At 35.4% G+C, this 25,068-nt stretch overlaps 1 protein-coding gene, 1 non-coding gene and 1 pseudogene across 5 annotated transcripts in view; 2 read left to right on the top strand and 1 right to left on the bottom strand.

Moving 5' to 3' along the window:
• The window catches only part of Eif2b3 (eukaryotic translation initiation factor 2B subunit gamma), a 106,637-nt gene that overhangs the window by 33,092 nt on the left and 48,477 nt on the right, over window positions 1-25,068 (top strand). For 3 of the 4 annotated variants that reach the window (XM_046468879.2, XM_046468880.2, XM_046468876.2), the window contains 2 exons: window positions 1,128-1,287; window positions 10,473-10,584. In XM_046468879.2, coding sequence (XP_046324835.1) covers window positions 1,128-1,287; window positions 10,473-10,584 — 272 coding nt within the window. The remainder of the gene's footprint in view (window positions 1-1,127; window positions 1,288-10,472; window positions 10,585-25,068) is intronic. The other variant, XM_046468878.2, reaches the window with a different exon arrangement.
• LOC124075296 (RNA-binding protein 39-like) lies at window positions 5,721-6,579 on the bottom strand (annotated as a pseudogene).
• LOC124075429 (U6 spliceosomal RNA) lies at window positions 21,982-22,087 on the top strand. Its single transcript, XR_006846046.1, has one exon. It is a non-coding gene; the product is annotated as a U6 spliceosomal RNA (small nuclear RNA).

The following is a 25,068-nucleotide window of genomic DNA, read 5'->3' on the forward strand; positions in this document are numbered from 1 at the left end:
GATAAACATATATAATGGTAGAATGTATAGTTATAAATTGGTTTAAAATAAATAGCCTTGGTTAGCCACTCATATTTGAAACGTCCTAGTCCCAGTTTCCTCCAAGCTCCATAATAAGATCTAACTAGGCATAGAGTAATTGCTCAATAAATATTAGATAAATTAATCATTACAAGAATCTTGTGTTTTCTTGAGTACTTCTAATGATTGGAAACTCCTTACCTTATTTGATTAACTCTGATTGAAAGTTAACATAGGAACGAAAAACACTTCTGTTCATATTTACCTATCATTCTTTGAGGTGTTGTAGTTGTTGTTGTTGTTGTTGAGGAGTGTACTAGGGATTGAACCCAGGATTTCTTTTATCAATGAGCCACTTCCCCAGCCTGTTTTTTATTTATTTTTTAATTTTGAGACAGGGTCTTACTGAGATGCTTAGGGGCTCACTAAATTGCTGAGGCTAACTTTGAACTTGGGACCCTCCTGCCACTATTATGAAAAAATCTTTTCTTCATTGACTTATTCATTCGTTCATCAATTTTATTTGTGTTTATTTGTTTTGGTGTTGGGGATTGAATCCCGTTCCTCACATGCCTGTAAGCACAGGCTCTATCACTGAGCTACAAGACCTCATCTAAAAAAAAAAGACTATTAATATTAACAATACTATTTGTATGGTATTGTTATAAGATTAAATGGGTGCTTTGTATACCTGATATTGTATTGTACTTTTTTATAACTTAGAATTTGAGTTTCTAAAGAATGGGGCATTACATTATATTCATCTTGGTATTTCCTAGTACTATAGCAAAGTGATTGTTCTATAAAGATAATTTATCCTGAAGTCATGGAAACAGACATTGTGGTACTTTTCAGACTGTGTTTCTTAGAGTCCAGGATTCTAAAGGTGTCTCAGGACTGCCCAGTAAGGTTTGCAAGGGGGCAGTAGAAATGTTCCTCCATACAGTTCTATCAGAACAACCCATTTATTTTACTTGTTTTGCTGTTTAAAAAGGTTCAAAAATATTGTCTGGTTTCTGTGCTTCTAAGCCATTAAAAGTTTGTCTGAGGATGATTTGTGTGATCCATTGTTCTTTGTGATGTACTTTTCCTTCTTCATTTGACAGACAGATGTGCTGGTCCTGAGCTGTGATCTGATAACAGATGTCGCCTTACATGAGGTTGTGGACCTGTTCAGAGCTTATGATGCATCACTTACCATGTTAATGAGAAAAGGCCAAGATAGTTTAGAACCCGTTCCAGGTCAAAAAGGAAAAAAAAAAACAGGTAAGATTGGAGTTTGATTTGTTTGCTGGGTTTTATAATTATCATTCATGCTTTCATTTAAGAAACATTTACTGGGAAACTGCTATACATCATAAATGATGTGCTAGAAGTAAATAATGTAAAGTTAAACAAGATGTAGTTGCTGACTTAATAACTTTCCTATGTTCATATATGAATACACCACCAGTGAAATGCCACGTCATGTACAACCACAAGAATGGTATCCTAATTAGAATAAGTTATACTCCATATATGTATGTATAATATGTCAGAATACACTCTACTGGGCTGGGGTTGTAGCTCAGTGGTAGAGCACTTGCTTAGCATGTGTGAGGCACTGGGTTCAATCCTTAGCACCACATATAAATAAATAAAGGTACTGTGTCCATCTACAACTAAAAATATTTTTTAAAAATATACTGTCATGGACTGGGCATGTGGCTCAAGCGGTAACGCACTCGCCTGGCATGTGCAGGGCGCTGGGTTCGATTCTCAGAACCACATAAAATAAAGATGTTGTGTCCAACGAAAACTGAAAAATAAATATTTAAAAATTCTCCCTCTTCTCTTAAAAAAAAATACTGTTATGTATATCTAAAAAGAACAAATTTAAAAATAAATAAAAAACGAAAATGCTTGTAAATGTTAATTAGATTCTATAATGTCCTTTTGCACGTGCAGAGGAGCATTTACAACTATTTGCATTCTATTTAAGGGTTACATGGTTGAATGCATATGCAAATATCCCTCAGTATTTGTGGGGGATTGGTTCTAGGACACATGGATACAAGCATGTGCACTCACCAATACCAAAATCTGAATGCTCATTCCCTAACATAAAATGGTATAGTATGTGCATATAATCTATATACATCTCCCATATACTTTAAACCATCTTTATATTACCTGTAATATCTGAGACACTGTAAATGCTGTGTAAATAGTTGTTATATGGTACTTTTTTAGAGGGTAATTAAAAGGGAAAAAGTTTGTACATGTTCAGTAAAGACATAATTTTTTTCCCAAAAATATTTCGTCTGTGGTTTGTTGAATCCTATATATGGAACTTGTGGATACAGAGGACTAACTCTACATAAGAAACAAAAAATCCAATTTAAAATCACATTAAGGGGCTGGGGATGTGGCTCAAGCGGTAGCACGCCCGCCTGGCATGCATGCAGCCCGGGTTCGATCCTCAGCACCACATACAAAAACAAAGATGTTGTGTCCGTCGAAAATTAAAAAATAAACATTAAAAAAAAAAATTCTCTCTCTCTCTCTCTCTTTAAGAAAAAAGTAAATAAATAAAATCACATTAAACAAAATGTTTAAACTTTGATTACAGATTTATTAGATACCTTTAAGGATTAAAATTGCTATTACAATCTTAATGTTTCTTTTAACTACTTTAATCCCCCCAAGTTAGCCAGTAAACATGGTACTTATTAGTCACACTTATCTTCTAGTATTCCAGTAGTACTTTGTTTGTTTGTGGTGCTAGGGATTAAACCCAGGGCCCCATTCATGCTAGGCAAGCATTCTATCACTGAGCTATATCGTACCTCTTATTTTTGTTTTTAATCTTCATAGAGCTGTTTTTGTTTTTAATCTTTATAGAGCTATAGTAATCTTTTTTTTTTTTTTTTTGGTACTGGGGATAGAACTCAGGGACACTAAACCACTGAGCCACATCCCAGTCCTGTTTTGTATTTTGTTTAGAGACAGGGTCTCACTGAGTTGCTTAGTGCCTCACCATTGCTGAGGCTGGCTTTGAACTTGTGATCCTCCTGCCTCAGCCTCCCGAGCCGCTGGGGTTACAGGAGCGTGCCACCATGCCTGACCACACTTTTTTTGAGTTTTAGTTTTTCCTGTAATGATGTGTTTTTTCCTTGGAGTTTTCCCTAAAATGATATATTCTTTAGATTTTGCTTAGCCAGTATTATGTAACCTATTATCCTGCTGTTATATATTGGCATAGTCTAATTATTAGAATCTGTGTATGATTTATTAATATTTTAGTATTATTAATAGAGCCACTTATAACGTTCATTCTGAGAAGTTGCATAATCTAGTTTGTATCTTTAGTTCTCCTTTTTAGGGGATTTGGATAACTTATAATTTTGTTTGTTTTGTTTTTGTTGTACTGGAGATTGATTCCAAGGCCTTGTGCATACTAGGCAAGTGCTCTATCACTGAGCTGTATCTCCAGTCCTATAAATTTTGGACTGTAACAATTAAATTTGTTGCTAATTGATTTTTGTGTTTAGGTGATCACTGGCACAGATTAATTGTTGGATACTTTTGACAGTAATTTTTTTAAATATTTTTTTAGTTGTTGATGGTCCTTTATTTTATTTGCTTATTTATATGTGGTGCTGGGAATTGAACATAGTGCCTCACGTGTACAAGGCAAGCACTCTACCACTGAGCTACAACTCCAGCCCTGACAGTTATTTATTGTTCTTGTAATACTGACGATCAAACCTAGAGCCTCAAGCATACAGGGAAAGTGCGCCACCTCTCAGCTACATTCCCAGCTCCAATTGTTGTTTAATTTTTCTACCTTATTATTATGTAATAATGCTCGTGCTGATCAGTCCTTTTACTCTTGATATGGTTTCTACTTTTGCAAGATCTGGTTTGCTTATTCACAATCCCCTGTATTCATCCTTTTCTACTTACAGAGACAGAAACAACTATCCAATCAGACTTTATAAACAGATATTATATTTTAATGGATTTTGCTTATCAGTACTCCTTTATACACTCAATTTTAAAAATGAAGTGACTTATTAGAGTTACTCTTCTTGGCATTAGAACTTTTCAGTACATTTCACATTAGGCTTTATCTCCTATGTATCATTTTAATTGTATTTGATATTAATTATTATCTATCTATCCATCCTTTATAGTTTAGCAACTGGAAGTTCCTTTAAGCTGGCTCCCTTAACTTTTTGAAAAAGTGTGATATATTCTGGTAACTTGATATCGCTGGAATGTGAATATGGGATAGTAGGGAAACAGATGGGACTGGAGAGGCTCCAGGGATCAGACCAAAGAGTTTGAATTTCATTCCTAATACTTTTTGAAGTATTGTATTTTATGTTATCTTATTAAAGTGACCCTCAGTTTAGTCTCAGTACTGCCCAAACAAAACAAAACAAAACTTTACCCAGGTAAGATTTTTCATTTTTAGGAGTTGAGTCTATAGCTCAGTGCAGAGGGCTTGCTTAGCAAATATGAGGCACTGGGTTCAGTCCTTAGCACCACATAAAAATAAACAAATAGGGCTGAGTTTTGGCTCAGTGGTAGAGCGCTCGTCTAGCATACGTGAGACACTAGGTTCAATCCTCAGCACCATGTAAAAATAAAGGTTATTGTGTTCACCAACAACTAAAATATTTGAAAATAAATAAAAGCTTTCTGTGCAATTATAACAAAAAAATTTTAAATAGATCTTTCGTATTTTTTTAGTTGTCGATAGACCTTTATTTTATTTATTTATTTGTGGTACGGAGAATTGAAACTAGTGCCTCACACATTCTAGCCAAGCGCTCTGCCATTAAGCCACAACCCAGTCCAAGGTTTTTCATTTTTAATACGAAATTTTGAACTCCTTGTTATTTACATTTTGTTACCTTTCAGTGCTAAGGTTCTCCTAAATAACTGAATTTTAAATTCCTTCTGTTAAATGCTTTGCATTTCAATGATAAGCATTTTTTAAATTTTTAAAAATTTGTTCTAATTAGTTATACATGACAGTAGAATGCATTTGGACACATCATACATAAATGGAGTACAACTTCTCATTCTTCTGGTTGTACATGGTGTAGAGTTACAAGGTCATGTAATTATATATGCACATAGGGTAATAATGTCCAATTCATTCTACTATTATTCCAACCCCCATACCCCTTCCCCTCCCTTCACTCCCTTTTGTCTAATTCAAAGTACCTCTAATCTTCCCCCCACTCCTAATTATGAATTAGCATCCATGTATCAGAGAAATCATTTGGCCTTTGGTTCTTTGAGATTGGCTTATTTTGTTATGATAAGCATTTCTTAAAAGAATTCCAAGGGCTAGGAATGTAGCTCAGTGGTAGAGTGCTTTCCTAGCCTGTGTAAGACCCTGATGTTCAATCCCCAGCAACCACCAAAAGGAGGAAAAAATCCTGAATTTCTCAGACTATATATTTGATCAGCCTCTTGGTTGCTGTTGTGTGCCAGGATAGCCAATAGTCTACTGTTTCCAGATCCTGCTTCATAGTCTAGAGCCCGTAAGTCCAAGTTTTCCAAATGCTACTCTTACAGACTTTCAGGAGAATGACTAAAAACTATATGGTTTAGGAGTCACCTTTCTCCCCTTACCACTTTTTTTCTGACAATTTGTGGATGTGAATACTGAGGAGGACAGGATTAATATAAACATATTACTATATATATATTTGTAGAGCTTGCTGTGCTGCTGGTGGAATATGCAAACCTGTGCCCTCTACACATCTTGCTGTTAATTTGATGTTGACCCATTTTTCCCAAGTCAATTCTAGGCCTGTCATGTTCATCACTGACCAGAAACGAACTAGCATTAGAAGCATCAGCATATTTATTGACATGAACAACTTTCATTGGCCCTCCTGCTAGATCTAATCCATAAGTTGTTTCAAAGCCTTCTTGGCATATTTTAGGTCAGAAAATTATTTAGATTGATGTATTTCACTGTCCATCACGAGCTACATACTTTAATTCTGTCTGAAAGGCTTAAGATCGCCCAAAGCACATTGTCAGTTATGTTTAAAGATAATGAGCCTTTAAAGGTAATAAAGCTCTTTAGGTCCAATATTTCCCTTTTGTCAGTTGTTGGCCATTGCTGTGTTGTTGTTTTTTTCTGCCTGTGATGCCTGTATTATGATTGGCACTCCTAAAACTCAGGTTAGTTAATCCTATTACTAGAGGCATTGAGCTAACATCAGCAAACTCTACATATGCAGTTCCTTTGGAGCATCTTGAATTTCTATCAGAAATCATCCTCACATCTCAAACCTTTCCTGCTTTAGAGAAACTCTTTCACCTTCCTCCTTTGAATTCTCTGCAAGCTGCCTGCAGAAAACTGTCCTTGCATCTTTTCCTCTGGAGTTAGATTATCAGTAGGTTCCCTTACAGAGCTCTTTTCTGAATGGTCTTTTGTTTCAGGAACATCATCTGTTGAATTTGATGTTGAGGCAACCCAGTCTTTCCTCAGCTGGCACTGTTAAATTTTTATACAGAATAGGGACTTTGTAATGGCTTCATCATCTTTGAGTTTAACTTTTTTTTTTTTTTTTAAACTGGAAGTTGAACCCAGAGGTACTCTACCACTGAACTATACTTCCAGCCCTTTTTATATTTTATTTTGAGACAGGGTCTCATTAAGTTGCCAGTGCTGGCCCCTAACCTTCTGCCTCAGCCTCCTTAGTTACTGGAATTAGAGGCTACACCATTGTGCCTGGCTAATTTCAACTTCTTAAAGGGTTCCTTTCTTTTTTGCTACTTTACTTCCTTTCCAGGCTTTTGCTTTTCCTTTCTCCAGCTCTACTTTGCTTCTTTTTCTTTCAAGACTATAACTTGTTTTTTCCCTCTTTTTGCATCTTCTTCTTCATGGCCATTAGCACTGCCAAACTTGTTCTTATCCTTCTTTCTTTTTGAGACAGGATCTTACTGTATTGCCTAGGCTACATTGAATTTGTGATCCTTTTGCCTCAGCCTTCTGAGTAGCTGAGATGACAGGTATGTGCAACCACATCTAGCTTCTTATCCTTCTTGTAAGGAGCCTCGAAAACATTGCTTCAATATCAGTACCTGCCATTTTCTCTAAATGTCTGTGTAGGCTTTGAAGTGCCTGTAGTACTCATATTAGGAAGAAAATGCTGCTGCCGCTGCTGCTGCCGCTCATAAGTACTTCTCACAGTCTACCTACCACACCTAGACTCAGTAATGTGACTAGAACCTGCTGTTGCTACCATGTTGAACAAGCCAGGGTTAGCCTCTTGTATGATAACCAACAGCAGGTTCTAAGAGAATGGAAGTAGAAGTTACAAGGTCTCTAGAGACCTAAACTCAGAACACATACTACATCAGTTTGTTAGTTAATTCCTAGGTCAGCTCAGATGTAAATGATACAGAACTAATCTTACCTCTGAAGAGAAGAAGCTATAACAAGTTAGTGACCTTTTAAAATCTACAATTTATACTATTAGTTTTGATTTGTTCATTTTTGGTTTAGTGTCAAGTAAAAATCATCTAGGAAAAAAGGTGTGAATAGCTGAATATGTCAGATTTTTTAATTCTTAATAAATGGAAGTTCGTAGTTTCATCATCTTTCTTAGCCTTATTTGTGTAGTCGTCTTCTTAGGATGGACATTTTCAAGTTACTTGCTGTGCTCCCAAAGTGGAATTCACTTTGGTAAAGCAAAATAGAAAGAAGACTCTCAAGTTTCTATCATTTGTATCATATTCTGAGGTCCCAGTTACTATGGTAACCACAAAGCAGCAATATAAGGAGCAGGGTGTGGGAGGGAGAGAATTGTGGCTGAAGTGCAATGTAGCTGAAAAATTGGCTGGCTAGAAATTATTGCTCCCAAGACATTGAGTAATTCAAAGAGTTTTGTGAGCCCAAGGACTTGTGTAGAATGAGTACTCCAGTTTATATCCAAAAATAATCTCTCTGTTTCTAAGTGACTGGCTCTATTTATTTATTTATTAGTTCTTGATGGACCTTTATTTTATTTATTTATATGTGGTGCTGAGAATCAAACCCAGGCCTCACACATGCATTCCACCACTGAGCTACAACCCCAACCTGAGACTGCTGTTAATCAGACCTTTACAGCCTTTGTCATATTCTTAAGTTTCCATGTAATGGATAAATTGACATATGTCAAAGCTGCTGTGTGGCATTTGGAACTCTCTGTAAAGTGAGCTTCAAATTGGCAGTATGTGTTCTTCTTCCTTTGTATAATAAGATGAACAGGTACATCTGATTGATAGTTTCGTTTTTGTTTTTGTTTGGTACTAGGAATTTAACCCAGGGACACTTGAGCTACATCCTCAGCCCTTTTTATTTTTTATGTTGAGTTAGGGTCTCACTAAGTTGCTTAGGATCTGCAAAGTTACTGAGGCTGACCTCAAACTTGGGATCCTCCTGCCTCAGCCTCCTTAGTTACTAGGATTACCACACCCAGCTGATTGATGGTCTTAATGCTTTTACTCACCTGAGCCAAACATGATGCAATTGAAAAATATATTTGGTTCTAGATATACAGGCAGCTACAGTCAACAGTGAAGCCTGTTCAATTGTATAGTAGCCATTTTCTATCAATAAAAGGCTCAGTGGTAGAGCACTTGCCTGGTTTGCATGAGGCTCTGGGTTCAATCCTCAGCACCACATATAAATAAATAAGTAAATAATGAAAAAAGATCCATTTACAACTAAAAAAATTTAAGAAAAAAAAAGGCAGATAAGGGATGGAGGGGAAAGGAAGGGGGCATGGAGGTAGAAAAGATAGTGGAATGAAATAGACATTGTTACCCTAGGTACGTGTATGAGGACACGAATGGTGTGACTCTACTTCGTGTACAACCAGAGACATGAAAAACTGTGCTCCATTTGTGTACTATGAATCAAAATGCATTCTGTTGTCATGTATGACTAATTAGAACAAGTAAATAAATGAATTTTTTAAAAAGCAAATTCATCTTTATAGATAACATCTTTCCTAGAACTTAATTTTCAATTTCAGCTTTGTAAAAAAAAAAAAAAAAAAAACAAATGTTAAAGCATTGCTTTGTTTATTTTGAGGATCAAATGAGAGCATGTATTTTGTTTAACTTTTTTTCCCCTTTTCTTGAACCAGTAATTGAATCCAGGGGGCTCAACCCCTGAACCACATTCCCAGCCTTTTTTATATTTTATTTAGACAGGTCTCGCTGAGTTGCTTTGGGCCTCACTAAGTTGCTGAGGCTGACTTTGAACTCATGATCCTTCTGCCTCAGCCTCTTAAACCATTGGGATTACAGGTGTGTGCCACCATGCCTGGTAATTTTTTTAACTTAAATATTTTATTTGGGGCTGGGGATATAGCTTAGTTGATAGAATGCTTGCCTCACATGCACAAGGTCCTGGGGTCAATCCCCAGCACCCCCCCGAACGTACACACACACACAATTTTTGTATTTACTATCTAGCAAGGCGTGGCCTGTAATCCCAGCTCTTTAGGAGTGTGAGGCTGGAAGTTCACAAATTCAAGGCCATCCTGGGCAATTTAGCAAAATCCTGTCTCAAAATTTTTTTAAAAAGTGGAGAGCTGGGGATGTGACTCAGTGGTAGATCACCTCTGGTTTAGGGCTTAGTACTGTTCAATCCCAGGTCTGTTCAATTTCACAATTTTCATTATGATCTAAGGTTATTATTTGAAAGAGAAAATTCCTTGCTGTATGTTCTGTGCCATATAGTAGGTTTGTGAGTCATCTACTTACTTGACTGCACCCTACCCTTTTTAAATGCTAGAGCTCAAACCCAGGGCCCCTGCATGCTAGCACTCTACTACTGATCTACACCCCCAACCCTCCCCTTAACTTTTTATTTTTGAAATAATTTCATATTTACAAATACAGAATGGTTATAGGAATAGTACAAATAATATTCTTTACTCAGATTCCCCAAACTACTAACATTTGTTCATCGTTCTCTCTCTTTATAATATATATTCAGTATGCATGATAAACATAGGCAATATATTATATCTAAAATTATTTTTCAGAATGATTTGAGAATGATTTGAGAATAAGTTGAGACTGATTCTCCTTTGCCTTAAATACATTCACTTGATTCCTGCCAATACTCCCACCAAAGGACAGTCTCTTAAAACAGGAAATTTCATTGGTACAATACTTTAATCCACATACCTATTCAAACTTTACCAGTTAACCTGATAATGGCCTTTAGAGCAATACACATAAAAAGTGTTTTGAGTGCTTGTGTTTTAAACATTGTGGTATGTGCTACATGACAGTCATCACAACTCCTTTCTCACCTCAATCTCTCATTTGGTTCCATGAGCAATGTGAACAGTTAGGTACCCTGTCCCCTGACTTAGTAATGAAGATGGGGTAAATGGCTTTACTTGATTTTCCTCTTTTGTATGATTTAGTAGAGCAGCGTGACTTCATTGGAGTGGACAACACAGGAAAGAGGCTGCTCTTCATGGCTAATGAAGCAGACTTGGATGAAGAGCTGGTTATTAAGGGATCCATCCTGCAGAAGTAAGCCCTCGAGATTTCCTTCTTGGCAGTTCTCCTTGTCTTAAAACAAAATAAAACCACCCACCATGGGAAAGATGGAATAAAAACTAGATTATATTGTGTGAAATTGACAAAAGTATGTGAATGTTTTCCCCCAGGAGACAGGATAAAGGCTTTTCTTCACTGCATGAAACTTTCCCTGTGTCTTTTCTGACAAGGTAGAGCCAAATCCTGTGTAGGAATAAGGTAAAGCAGCTGTGGAGAGAACATAACTGTCTTTCTGATAGTGTTTTAGAACCTCCTTTAAAAAAAATTTGGCAAAAAGCACATAACATAAAATTTACCATCTTAACCATTGTTAAGTGACAAGTACAGTAATATGTATATTCACATTGTTAGGAAACAGATCTCCAGAGCTTTTTCATCTTGGAAATATGATTTCATAACATATCTTATTAGACAACTCCCCTTTTCTCTCCTTTTCGTAAGCCCCTTATAACCACCATTCTATTTTCTGTTTCAATTAACTTGACTACTTTAGATACCTTATATAAATGAAATCATAAAGTAATTGTCTGTCATTATGTGATGGACTTATTTCACATAATATCCTCAGGATTCATTATGTTATACCATATGACAGGATTTTCTTCTTTTTTAATGCTAATATTCCATTGTATGTCTATATCACATGTTGCTCATCTATTCATCCGTTCAACATTTGAGTTACTTCTACTCCTGGGCTATTGTGTATAGTGCTGCTATGAACATGCATATGTGGATATCTCTTTGAGACCTTGCTTTCAGTTCTTTTGGATTTATACATAGAAGTGGAATTGCTGGATCATATGGTAGTTCTAGTTTTAATTTTTTGAAGAATTTCCATACTATTTTCCTTAATAATTGTACCATTTAACAGTCCCACCAATAATGCATAAGGGTTCCAGTTTCTTCATATCCTTGCCAGTATTTGATATTTTCACTTTTTATGATAGAAACCATTTTACTAGATATGTAATACTGTCTCATTGAGATATCTCCTTTAATACACATAGTCAACCCAGTCACATTTTCTTCAGTTAGCATTCACTGATTGCTTTTCTAGCATGGAACTTTCTGCCTAATGCTAGTATATCGAAATGTTTAATGAATGTTTGAAACCTGGGTAAAATGAATATGAGAGGAGTAAATTGGGAAAAAAAAATACCTTACTTTTTGCCTTTGCTATTCAGCACAATAGGAGAGATATTTCAGAATCTATTGTTTAATGAAATCAAGCTAAAATCTGGCTTCAGTTAGGTTGTTACATTGAAGGATAAAAGTTCTATATTGGCACCTTCATTGTCTCATCTATAAAATGAGACTGATAATAATAGGAGTATTGTGGGGAATAAATAAGGTAATACATATAAATTAATTAGCTTAATGCCTCTTACCTAGTAAGTGACCAAAAACAGTATACATTATTATTATTTTAATATATGTTTTGGGGGATGTACCAGGAATTGAACTCAGGGGCACTTAATCATGAGCCACATCCCCAGTCCTCTTTTGGATTTTATTTAGAGACAAGGTCACACTGAGTTGCTTACCACCTCGTTTTTGCTGAGGCTAACTTTGAACTTATGATCCACTTGTTTCAGCCTCCTGAGCCGCTGGGATTATAGGCCTGTGGCACCACACCTGACTTATTATTATCATTTCTAAATAAGTAAACAGCTATTGAAAAATACCATACAGTCACTTCTGGATTAAAATAGCTATTCAAACTATATCACAGAACTTCCTACCACTAGTTTCTAATTAGAAAATTACAAATAGAGGGCTGGGGCTGTAGCTCATTGGTAGAGCGCCTGCCTCACACGTGTGAGATGCTGGGTTCAATCCTCAGCACCACATAAAATAAAAAATAAATAAAGATATTGTGTCCAACTACAACTAAAAAAATATTTTAAAAAAATAGAAATAAAAAGCATCTGAAGTTTCAAGATCAGCAAAGGAAGTAGGATAATTAAAGTAATAAAGTTTAAAAACTGGTAGCCAAGGAAAGAAACAAGATTCTGGTGAGGAACATAGGAAGAATAAAAGTAGGCTCCCATTTCCACGCCAGAAGCCATATTGATATGATGATGAAATCCTGCAAATTCTCGTTAAAATACCCAAATCTACAAAGAAATAAACTTTGGGGCTGAGGTTGTGGCTCAGTGGTAGAGCGCTTGCCTTGCACATGTGAGGCACTGGGTTCAATCCTCAGCACCACATAAAATAAATAAATAAGTTAAAAAAAGGTACTGTGTCCATGTTGAACTAAAAAATTTTTTTTAAATAAAATAAAATTTGCCTTTATGTTTGCTATGAATCAGTAGGGGCAGCTACTGGGAAATAAATGATTAAGAAGGGAAAGTGAGCCATGAAACTGAACTTGAACAAAAGGAAATATTTAAGCCTGAAGAACAAATGGATGCAAAAATACAGACAGACAGAATTTCCCTACATGGGGATGGAATATGCCCCATAATTATATGGCAGGAACCAAGAACCTTTAACAAACTCTCAGGAAAGAGCAATTTTCTAACAAAGACTTAACAGTATCTTAGCTATGTCTTTTTTTAATATCCTTCCTTGCCCTTCCAACATCATTTCCAAAGTCATAGAAAAATATATAGAATATAAAATAGCCAGCACTCATATAGTACCTGGTCTCAGATACAGGAGGATCAGAAATAAAAATTCATCTATATTATATCAAAACAAATGAAATTCTGGCCAGAACCATGATTTAATCATGAAAAAGACCAAAAGAATTAGCATGTCAACTATACAAACATGGAGAGCAAATAAAATAAAAGGAAAGAAAGCACCTTGTAGCTGGGTATGGTGGCTCATGCCTATAATATTAGCTACTCAGGTTTGAGAAAAGAAAGGAAAGATGAAAAATGCCTTGAAAAAACTATATTAAAAAAAACACATACACACAATTTGAGAAATAGAAAATTTTCCTTACAACTATAAAATAAATAATTAAACAATGAATTGAATAAATAAGAATTCAGTGATGTAAGGATAAAACAACAAATTAAGATTAATAAAAAAGGACATCATAGAACTAAAATGGAAATTATTGAGGACCAAATAACTTAGTTACAAAATTAATTAAATAATTATAAAGACAGCAAAGAACAGAATAGACATTGCTGAAAATTAAATTACTGACACAGAGGAATAGTTTGAGATATTCAGTGATTTAGATAAAAAAGAAAATGATTGGGCTCGGGAGTGTCTGTCACTCAGTGGTGGAGCACTTGCCTAGAAAGAAAGAAAGAAAAAAGTGATAGAGAAAGGGAGGAGAAAGAGAAAAATAGAGAGAAGAACATGGTTAAATAAATTAGAATCTAATAGAAATGAAAGGCAAAGATGATTCAATATAATTAATATTTCTGAAATAGAGAACGAGACTGTGACCCAAACATGTATTCAAAGATATAAAGACTTCTTGTAAGGTAATGATTTTAACATAAAATAAAGATATAAGAACTAGATAAATAAGATGACTTCTGAAACCCCACTAAAATAACAATAAAGGGATTTTTAGAAAGGTATAAATCCAGAAGGCTAAAGAAAAGGAAAATGAAGATAACAAATTTTAGAAGAAAGAGGGAAGACTAGAAAGTCACAGGAATGGGGCACCAAAAATAGATGAGGTTGGAGGGAACAGGTAGAAAATTAAATGTAAGAAATGTACGAAGGTCCTCAATTTCCTTCTTCCACTTGGCTTCTAAAAACTGGCAGCTAGGCCCACATCCATGAAGCAAGGATATTTGAGGATTCTTCTCTGTGATAACTGATAGTTCAAGAGGAAAGACCTAAAGATGAACATCAAGGAGTTCCTCAAAAATATTCTTATATTATAATGGCATAATTTGGCGTGAACATACTCTATATACAGAGTTACGAAAAATTGTGCTGTGAATGGATAATTATGAATGTAATGCACTCCACTATTGTCATGTATGTAAGAAATAAAATGTTTTTATTTTTATTTATTTTTTATTTTATCAGGGAAAAAAATCCCTATATTCAGTTTCAAAGTCGACAGGCCCTATCACATGTTCAGTGCTCCCAATCAGATGTTTATTGTGACACTCTCAAATTTAGAATAGAAAACCAAGAATTACTAGTTCGGAGGCCAGAACAAATAAATAGGAAAAAAAAAAAAAAAAATAAAACAGGAAAAAATCAACTCACAGGAAACAAATTATACAAAGAAAACTTTAGAAAAGGTAACATGAGTATCCTCAGGAAGATTTATTTATTTATTTAACAAATATTTGGGTTCAAGGACCTAGGGACTCAGCAGTGGACAAACAAAAAATCTTTGCCTTCATTGAGAGATAAAAGAGAATATTACATATGTAAACCCCAAAGCAAAGCAAAATGCTGAGATTTTTAGTTTAGTTTTATTTTTTTTGGTGGGGTGGAGGTACTGGGAATTGATCCCAGGGGTACTTCAACACTAAACTACATCCACAGTCCCTTTTATTTTTTAATTTTGAGACAGGGTCTCACTGAGTTGCTGAGGCTGGTTTCAAACAGGATGCTCCTGCTTCAGCCTCCCAAACTGCTATTACAGATGTGCGTATCGCACCCAGCAAAATGCTGTATTTTTAAAAGAACATTTACAGAATAAACAAATGTTGATACTTAAATTAAAAATTCAACAGAATGGTTGGAAGAAATTTTTTGAAAAATTTTCTGTAGCACATTAATGTAAAATGATAAATGATAGGACAATTAAAAGAGCAGCCAAAGATGTCACATATTCCTAATATGGAGTTCGAGAAAAAGAGAACAGAGAAATGCAGGGGAAAGAAATCATCAATAAAAATTTTTTGCAGGGCTAGGGTTGTAGTGCCGATGTAGAGCGCTTGTCTAGCATTTGTGAGGCACTGTGTTCAATCCTCAGTACTAAATAAATAAATAAAATAAATGTATTGTGTCCATCTACAACAAAAGATTTTTAAATTTTTTTTTCTTCTTAGAATGAAAGGAACTGGATTTCTAGACTTAAAGGAAATAGTGCCAGCAAAAAGTATGAAAATTTTATAATTCTTATAACAAAGATCCTGCAAACTCCCAAAGAGAAGGGGGATATCATACACAACGATATTAAAATGGTTTTTGAATTTCATAATAGCAACACCAGAAACAAAATTTTAAAAATGGAGAAATATCTTTAAAAAATTTTTAATCTCATCTAGTGAAACTATCAATCATGAATGAGAATCAAATTAAGAATTTTTCAGACATTTGTTTTCCATACATCTGTTTTCTAAGAGTTCTTAATAGTCTGTATAACACCAAGTCCTGATATAAACTAAGGAAAAGGCACAATATAGGGAAAAGGGCAACCCATATAGGAAAAAGATGAATCCCCAAGATGATGATGAAGGGAGGTTCCATAATAACACGTTATGTACCCATTGTAACGGCAACCAAACCAGATTAGAATAGGTTAGAAAGTTTCAGGAATAATTTCTTCAAGATGATCATAGATGGGTCTTATGATAAAAATGACAGAATACCTGATGTATCTCAACTTTTGGCGGTGGCACTAGGGATCGGACTTAGGAGTGCTCTACCACTGGGCTACATCCCCAACCCTTTTTATTGATATTTTATTTTGAGATAAGGTCTTGCTAAGTTGCCAAGGCTGACTTCAACTTGCAGTCTTCCTGCTTCAGTCTCCCAAGTCACTGGGATTACAGGCATGTGCCACTGCAGCCAGCTTATATCACATTTAAGAGGAGTTTTGGGTATTTAGTGATTTTCTTGGAATTAAACTATTGATACACACCTTTGAAAAATAAAAAATAACAAGGCAATTATTAACACCAAGGCAAATAACAAAAATGCAGGGGAAGAACTAATCATTGATTGTGAATGATTCACCTACCACTTAACATTTATATGTACATAATAATGTAATCACTAACTCAGTCTTACAAAAATTATGATGTGTTCACTTTGGAATGATGACCAGGTATAGCATGTTGGAGGCATGACTGAAGAAAACAGATAAATCTCATTCTTCTATAGTATCTAGAACTGAAGTCCTAATAACTTAAGCATTAGAAACATGCCATTATAACCAAAATATGAAGCCAATTATATTGGGAAGGTAGAAAGTATAGGAAGTGTGGTAGTGTATGGTAGCATTGGTGATTAAAAAAAGTGAAATCATATCTTCTACAGTGGGAATTCACCAGATAATTTCTGAAGTGGAAAACCCAAGAAACACTAATATAAGAATGTGAATGAGAGGTATAAATGCTAAACTGGTCTACTAAAAGAATTGAAAGTGAGTGTTTCAGGGAAACAGAAAATGTGTAGAAGAAGAAATAAACACCTGAACTTATTTATTAAAAGTTTTATGGGCTGGAGTTGTGGCTCAGTGATAGAATACTTGCCTTGCATGTGTGAAACACTGGTTTCAATTCTCAGCACTGCATATAAATCAATGAATAAAATAAAGGTTCATCAACAATTTTAAAAAGTTTTTAAAAAATTATTCACCTCTTTATGTGCATAGATAACTTTAATTTTAATTTTTAAAAGAAAATGATAAAATATCCTGAATCAAATAAAGATATTCAGATTTGGGCTTGGGTTGAAGAAATTATTCCTAAAGCTTTCTAACCACTGCAGCCAGCTTGTATCTCAACACTTAAGAGGAGTTTTGAGTATTTAGAGACTTGCTTGGAATTAAATTATTGATAAGCACCTTCGAAGGTAGAGTGCTTACCTCGCACATGTGAAGCACTGGGTTCGAGCCTCAGCACCACATAAAAATAAATAAATAAAGATATGTGTCCATGTATAATTTAAAAATATATATTTTAAAAAAGGGTACTCAGATTTTATTTATTTAGTGTTAAAGATTAAACCTAGGCTCTCATTCATAAAATCTTCAGATTTCACTTTGTTCTACAGATTACACTTTGTTCCAATGAAATTTGGCCAGATTAAATAAATTGATTAAGCTTCAGGGAAAAAGAAAATTTTTCAAGCATCCAGAGGCAAAAGCTTATATGGAAATTAGGAAAAATTAGGTTTACACAGGATTCAGTACCTGACAAATAATATCTACACAGTTCTTGGGGAAAGAGAGTGAAACTCGGGAATAGTATAAACAAATAAAGATATCATTCAAATATAAAAGCAGCAAGAAGACATACTCAAACATAAAAGAACTCAAAAGATGTATCACCTATGAACCCTTCTTAAAGAAAAACTTATTGATAGTAAAAGCAACCAAGAATTGAATAAAAATACATTTAATTCAGAGGAGCTATGGGCATCAGCATTTAATCCATTTATATACAGAACTGATACAACTATAGGAATTGTGGCTATAGAATATAATTCAGATATCATAAACCTAAACATCATAAAAATAAAACTGCCAAAAATCAGGCAGTTAGAGTAAAGAAAAAAGAAACATGTCTATGTGATAATAGCTTCTTTTTTATAATAAGGAAGTTAAAAAAAATGAGAAAACTTTAAATAAAACATAATAACTCTAACTTTTGGGGAGTTTTTTGTTGGTTTGATTTTGGTGCCAGGGATTGAACCCAGGGGCAATTAACCACTGGGCAACATCTGTAGTCCGTTTTTGAGACAGAGTCTCCCTAAGTTGCTTAGGGCCTTGCTAAGTTGCCAAGGCTGGTTTTGAACTTCTGATTCTCCTATCTCAGCCTCCCATGTCACTAGGGCTACAGGTGTGTGCCACTGTGCCTCACTGTTCTTTCATTTTGACTTCTTTTTTCTTCTGTTAAGTACAAGTAAAATATAACATTTTTTAAAAAATTCTTTTCAAAAATATTTATTTTTTTAGTTGTAGTTGGACACAATACCTTTATTTTATTTATTTATATGTGGTACTGAGGATCCAACCCAGGGCCTCGCACATGCTAGGTGAGCAGTCTACGACTGAGCCACAACCCCAGCCCCAGCACTTTTCATTTTATTTTTTTATTTGTTATTTTTAGTTATACATAACAGTATAATGTATTTTGACATATCATATATACATGGGGTATAAATTCCCATTTTTGTGGTTGTACATGATGTGGAGTTAAGACACAGGTCGTGCATTCATATATGAACATAGGAAAGTCATGTCTGAGTCATTCTGCAGTCTTTCCCATTCCCATCCTTGCTCCCTTCCCCCCACTCCACCTTATCCAAACCTTTCTCTCCCCACCTCTGCATCTGCGTGTCAGAGAGAACATTCAGCCTTTGGTTTGGGGGGATTGGCTTATTTCACTTAGCATGATAGTCTCCAGTTTTATCTATTTGCTGGCAAAAGTCATAAAGCCATTCTTTTTATGGTTGAGTAAAATTCCATTATGTTTATATACCACATTTTCTTTATGCATTCATGTGTTGAAGGACACCTGGTTCCATAATTTAGCTATTGGGAATTGAGCTGCTGTAAACATCGATGTGGCTGTATTACAATAGTATGTTGATTTTAAGTCTTTTGGGTATATGCCAAGGAGTGGAATAACTGGGTCAAATGGTGGTTCCATTCTAGGTTTTCTGAGGAATCTCCATACTGCTTTCTAGACTGATTGCACCAATTTGCACCAGCAATGTATGAGTGTACCTGTTTCCCCACATCCTTGCCAACATTTACTTTTATTTATATTCTTGATAATTGCTCTTCTGACTGGGGTGAGATGAAATCTCACTGTAGTTTTAATTTGCAGTTCTCTAATTGCTAGTGATATTGAACGTTTTTTCATATATTTATTGATTGATCAAGTACTTTTTATTTTAAAAATAGACTTAGTAGTATAATCCTGTTTTTATACTGGTATGTCTATTTGTGTATATATACATAGAGAAGTGTCTTTAATGATTGTTACTCCCGAGAAATAAGATTTAGGATGACTTTATTTTAACTGTTAGTCATTTTCTAAAGTAGGCATTGAGTTCTGTAAGATTAACTTCATCTTTTTTCATAAAACAAATGGTGTTTTAAAAAACTAGAATTGTTAATTCTGAGGTAGTAAGAATTAATTTTGGAAAGTATAAGTATGTATGATTATTTTTTCTATATGTTTTTCTGTATTTTAAAAATTTTCCCTAATTTTAAAAGTCTCAAAAACAAGCGAAAACCTGAAGAATATAGTCAAGTGGGTTAACACATTGTTCTTTCTTTTGGAAAGTGGCCTTTCCTAGTTTAGTAGCCATGGCACAAATGCCTACTGGGGAGGAGTCCAGCTGGGGAGGGTCTTTGCTCTTGCTGAATGAAGCCAGGCTGCTCAGAAAGCATTCTGCAGTGGATATGGGTAATGACTTTCATTGAATTATTCATTTCTTCCTTACTCAATAGGAGAAGCAAAACTAACTGAATTCTGGACCTTTCATTCCATTAAATTTCTATAGGTGTTTTAAAGATACATTTATAAATGTCTTTGAATCATCTCCCCTCAAGAGATAGAGCTGGAATTAGTAATTTGTTAAGACTATGGCAGAAGTAATGGTATGTTACTTCCAAAATCGGGTTATAAAAAGACTGCAATTTCTGTCTTTGGTGCCCGCTGACACTCTCACCCACTCTTTTCTCTGAGAAAGTCATAACTTTCTCATAACTGGGTCATAACTCAGCTTTAGGGAGGGGAAAGCTAGCTGCCATTGACATAAGGTTCTAGTCAGACTGTAGAGACAGCCGTGAGTGGAGGCTGGCAACCCCATAAATGAAGTGGATATTCTCAGACCTGTCAGCAGCCATGATGAAAACAGAGTCTCTTCCTATGAAATCTCAAGATGACTGTTGCTCCAAACAACAGCTTGAATGCAGCTTAATGAGAGGTCCTGAGTCAGAATCACCCAACTAAACCACTCCCAGATTCCTGAAGCACCTAAATTGTGAGATATTGTTTGTTGTTTTAAGCCTCCTAGTTTGAGGTAACATGTTATTTAGTAATAGATGACTAATAAGATTCTAAATCTGTAGACTTTGAATTAAAATTTCTTGGAAACACTGAAGCTGAACCACATCTTCGGGGGAAAAAGGTCCGACACCATTGTTTTCAGCCTCAGTTGCTTCCCATACAGTTCAGAAGTAGGAAGTCATGTGGCTATATTTGGGATGTATCCTGCCTCAGCACAATGCTTTTATTGAGATCTTGGACAAATTACCAGCTCCATTCAAAATATTAAAGCTATAGATAGTCATCTTTTGGTCTTATTAAACTTCAAGGACTTTTATTGTTTCAATATTGGCAACAAATAGTCCCATAATTCTTCTTCCCTGTATTCCTAGAGAAAGGCCTGGATTAAAATTAATTCTTCAGAAAAAGCTACCTCTTATCAACCTGTCCACTGCTATATTGCTATGTGATAGAGAGATGCTGCCAAGATCCCCCTTCAAAGAAGGACTAGCTGCTCAGCTTCTAGCTGTCACCAACTTCCGGATTTATCTCACCTGCAGAAAGGCACGTTGTCTGAAGTCTTGCTCTGCCTTACTAAATCCACTTTGAGAGGCAACACTTGCTTCAGAATTACCTGCCAGGGTGGCTGAAGCTTTGTGGAACCTGCATCTGTTTCAGTCTTTTTCTTGCCACAATTTTACTTTCTCTCCTTCTTTTCACAGATGTTAATCCCTACTAAACATGTGTAATTCTGGAGAATCCAAACTTCAACACATAATGACATGGTTTTCCCTGTGGTTTGCCACTGCCTTGTGAAGCAAGTTTTCTCACTCTTGAAGTGATCATTCATAGTTTAATTCTAGAATTAAACTGTTCTGGGTAGTTAAGTTGTTTTCTTCCCATGAAAGCAAATTTGTTGCATTGGTCTTTGCATATATGAAAACTGTGATGAATACTATCTATAATGTTGATGTCTCTTATAACTCCTAACTGATCATAGTATAAAAAGTGTACCATCCATTCAATCAGAACCTTTCCAGCCTCTCGCCACTATAAGCATTGATTTCTTCTTCTCCTTTCTCATGAGACCAATACTTGTCAACCTGGGGAGCATTTTAAAAAATATTGATGACTGGATCCTACCCATAGAGATTTTCATTTAATTCGGTTGGCACAGGATCAGCATTTTATTTCAGAAAAACTCAATGCAGGTGTATGAGAGCTGGCTGCCAAAATCAGAAGAAACCTAAGCCTGAAGAAAAATGCAGAAAGATCCAGGATTGCACAAAGCATAATTTATTAGGGACTTACAGACAGAAACATGTCTTGGGTGGTAGCAGGACTGAAGGATACCTTCATCCCAAGGCAGTAGAAGTTTATGCACTAAACTAAATAAAGGTGAGCTGCAGCCAACCAGACTGGCCTTTTCCCAAAACTGCTAACATGTCCAAAATGAGTTAAGAAACAAACAGCCTGAGTGCTCACTTCAGCAGCACATGTATGCTAAAATTGGAACAATACAGAGATTAGCATGGCATCTTCACAAGGATGACATGCAAATTTGTGAAGCATTTCATTTTGTTTTGGTTTTTGTTATTGTTGTTTTAAAGCTAGACATGGTGGCACAGGCTTGTAATCCCAGCACCCTGAGACTGAGGCAGGAGGATAGCAAATTCGAGGCTGGCCTCAGCAATTTATCAAGGCCCTAAGCAACTTAGTGAGACCCTGCCTCAAAATAAAAAATAAACAAGTCTGGGGATGTAGCTCAGTGGAAAAATAACCCTGAATTCAATCCTACATACACCCCCCTCCCCCAAAAAAAAAAAGAAAGAAAGAGGGTGGTTGTGGGTATTATACACAAATTCAGATAATTATGTTAACAACTTTGTTTTATAGGGATTGAGATACGTGCCAGGGTTACCTGGCAGGCAGAATGGTGGCTATGACTAAAATAGCTGTAGTCATGTTAAGCTGGATCCTTACATGTTTTTTAAAAAACTCCTTTTTAAAAAAAGACGATTCTAATGTACCAAGCTAGAAAACTGCTATACTATTCATTTTAGGATTTATGGCCCAGCAGTGTCCTGATACTTGTCTATCAGAATCTGAGGGACTTTTTAGCTATCCAGGAATGATAGACATAGTTGTGAAATTGGATCCAGCACCTGAAACAACTACTTGGATCTTTGTTTCTTATTCTCTTTGGGCCGCAGGCCATGTCTGTAGTGGAATGTGAGGCTCCAGCTAGTCCAGGTAGCATCTTATCTTCCCAGGACCAACTTAGTCTAGTATATTCAAGTAGCAGTCTACTAGATTTGTGGTGTTATAGTTAGGCCTCATAGTATGGTTTCCATTTTGAGCATTTCAGGCTGTGTGGTTCTGGAGAATTAAATGACATATTAAAACATACTCAGTTGACTATTCTATCTCCCTTTTATAAGGACCCTTGTGATTACATTGGTCCCACAGGAAAATCTAGGGCAATCACCTCATCTCAGTATACTTAATCACATTGACAAAGTTCCTTTTGTCATGTAAGGTAACATATTTACAGTTTCCAGAGGTTAGGATATGGACATCTTTGAGGGATCATTATCCTAACTACCATAGTCCTCATATCTCTTATTCTTTTTAACATGATTTTCAATAGCTTCATAATAGTCTGTTATATGAATACATATGTATATATTTATTCATATGATGATGTATTATATGTATATGTGTGTATACATATATTTACAGACATAAATATGCATGTGTGCATGCACACATACACAGTTGTTTACTTAACCATATCAGTATTATTGAACATTTGGATTTTTTTTTCTTTTTTTGGCAATGCTGATAATACATTTCTTTTTGTTGTTGAATGTTATCCTGTTTTATGGATAAATCACATTTGAGTTACCCAGTGAATTATAGTTGGCATTTATTTTAAATCATCTTTATTCTACTGGTAAGTCATTTAGGATTTCAATATCCAGAATTTTGAAGGATTCCCCAAAAGAGCTTAAAGCATACTTCTTTCCTGAGACAACTTCTATGCATACTAGAGAGATAGGACCAGTTCTATCATCAAGAAAAGTAGACACATACCATTAGTTGGATCAAATTAGAAAAAACTACATAAATATTTCAGACTGTTAGGCTTTTGGAGAACCATAGTTCTCATAATAAATGAGAGTTTTTGTTTGCTACCAAATTTGGTAGATGGTTGATTTTTGAAGTAATAATAAGCAAGTGGAATAACATTTTTTAAAATGTTGTTGCTTAAGTTTGGGACTACAAGTAATCTCTGAATTCTCAAGAGAGGTATTCATAAATTCAGATCATATTTGGCTTCCTGATACATTATAAAAAAAAAAAGTGGGTTTTTACTATCTCTGGTGTCAGAGAACTCTAAGGTCAATTGCTATTCCATATCAAAAGAACATTTCCTATATTCTTATAGTAGTAATGTGAGTGCTGTCAAAGTAAAGCCTTTGACAGATTTTTGCCCTGTTCTTCTTAGAATTCACACCCCAGTGACTCAGGATCTGTGGTGTGTAGTTGTAGTAGGGCAGCTGGCTGAATAAATGAGTAGTAAAAATGTTATTCCTCCATTCCTATGGTCCTCTGGGGACATTGTGCTCCTCCTGCCTCAGTAAGATGGTGGGTAAAAGCTAATTAGATTCAGATTTTCATTTTTTAAATATGAGAATACATTGTCTCCTTTTTAAAAAAAAAAAAATGAATTTCCAAAGATAGGGGCCAATCTTAGTTGGGCAAATGCCAGACTTATCTTGGAAAAAAAACTTTTTGTATGTAAGATAACTAGAAACCTCTTCTAAATTTTTCTTACTTTTGTAATGGTTATAGAAGAAAAGGACAATCATAGAATGTATACCTCATGTGTTTTCTCCCTTAGAGAGAGAATGAAGAAATGCAGTATTTACTTGATTTCAAAGACATTGTTTTGTTGGGCTTCAGGCATATTTGGTTCTGAAAAGTAAAAGAATAAGACCCCTGTTGGAGCAGGAGTCCTGCTAGGCTTGTGGTCAGGTACAGAAGCAGTCTCCCCAGCAAGCTTAGACATCAGGCAGTACTGGTAACTTTATTCTAAAGGAAAACAAAACAAAAACAAAAAACAAGCTGGATTCGGTGGTGCACACCGGTAATCCCAACAGCTTGGGAGGTTGAGGCAGGACAATTGCAAGTTCAAGGCTAACTTTAGCAGCCTAGCAAGGTCCTAAGCAACTTGGAAAGACCCTGTTTCAAAATGAAAAGTGTTAGGGGTGTGGCTCATTGATTAAGCACCTTTGGGTTAAATTCTTGGTCCTAAAAACAAACAAAAAATTTATTACAAAGGGCTCAGATTCTCACAACCTCATTAGATTTGGAAAAAGCACAGCACCTTTCTCACATGTCTAATTGGTGCTTTTCTGACTTGTACAGGCATTGAGTGTAGTAGAAAAGAATATTGCTGGGCTGGGGATGTGGCTCAAGCGGTAGCGCACTCGACTGAAAAGAATATTGCTTATAGAAAGAGCATTGTACTGGAAATTCAAGTTGAAGGAATTTGGAG

The sequence above is a fragment of the Marmota monax genome, unplaced genomic scaffold (genome assembly GCF_021218885.2).
Source record: "Marmota monax isolate L192 unplaced genomic scaffold, Marmota_monax_Labrador192_F-V1.1 WCK01_AAM20220418_F8-fsc00008, whole genome shotgun sequence".
Lineage (NCBI taxonomy): Eukaryota > Metazoa > Chordata > Mammalia > Rodentia > Sciuridae > Marmota > Marmota monax.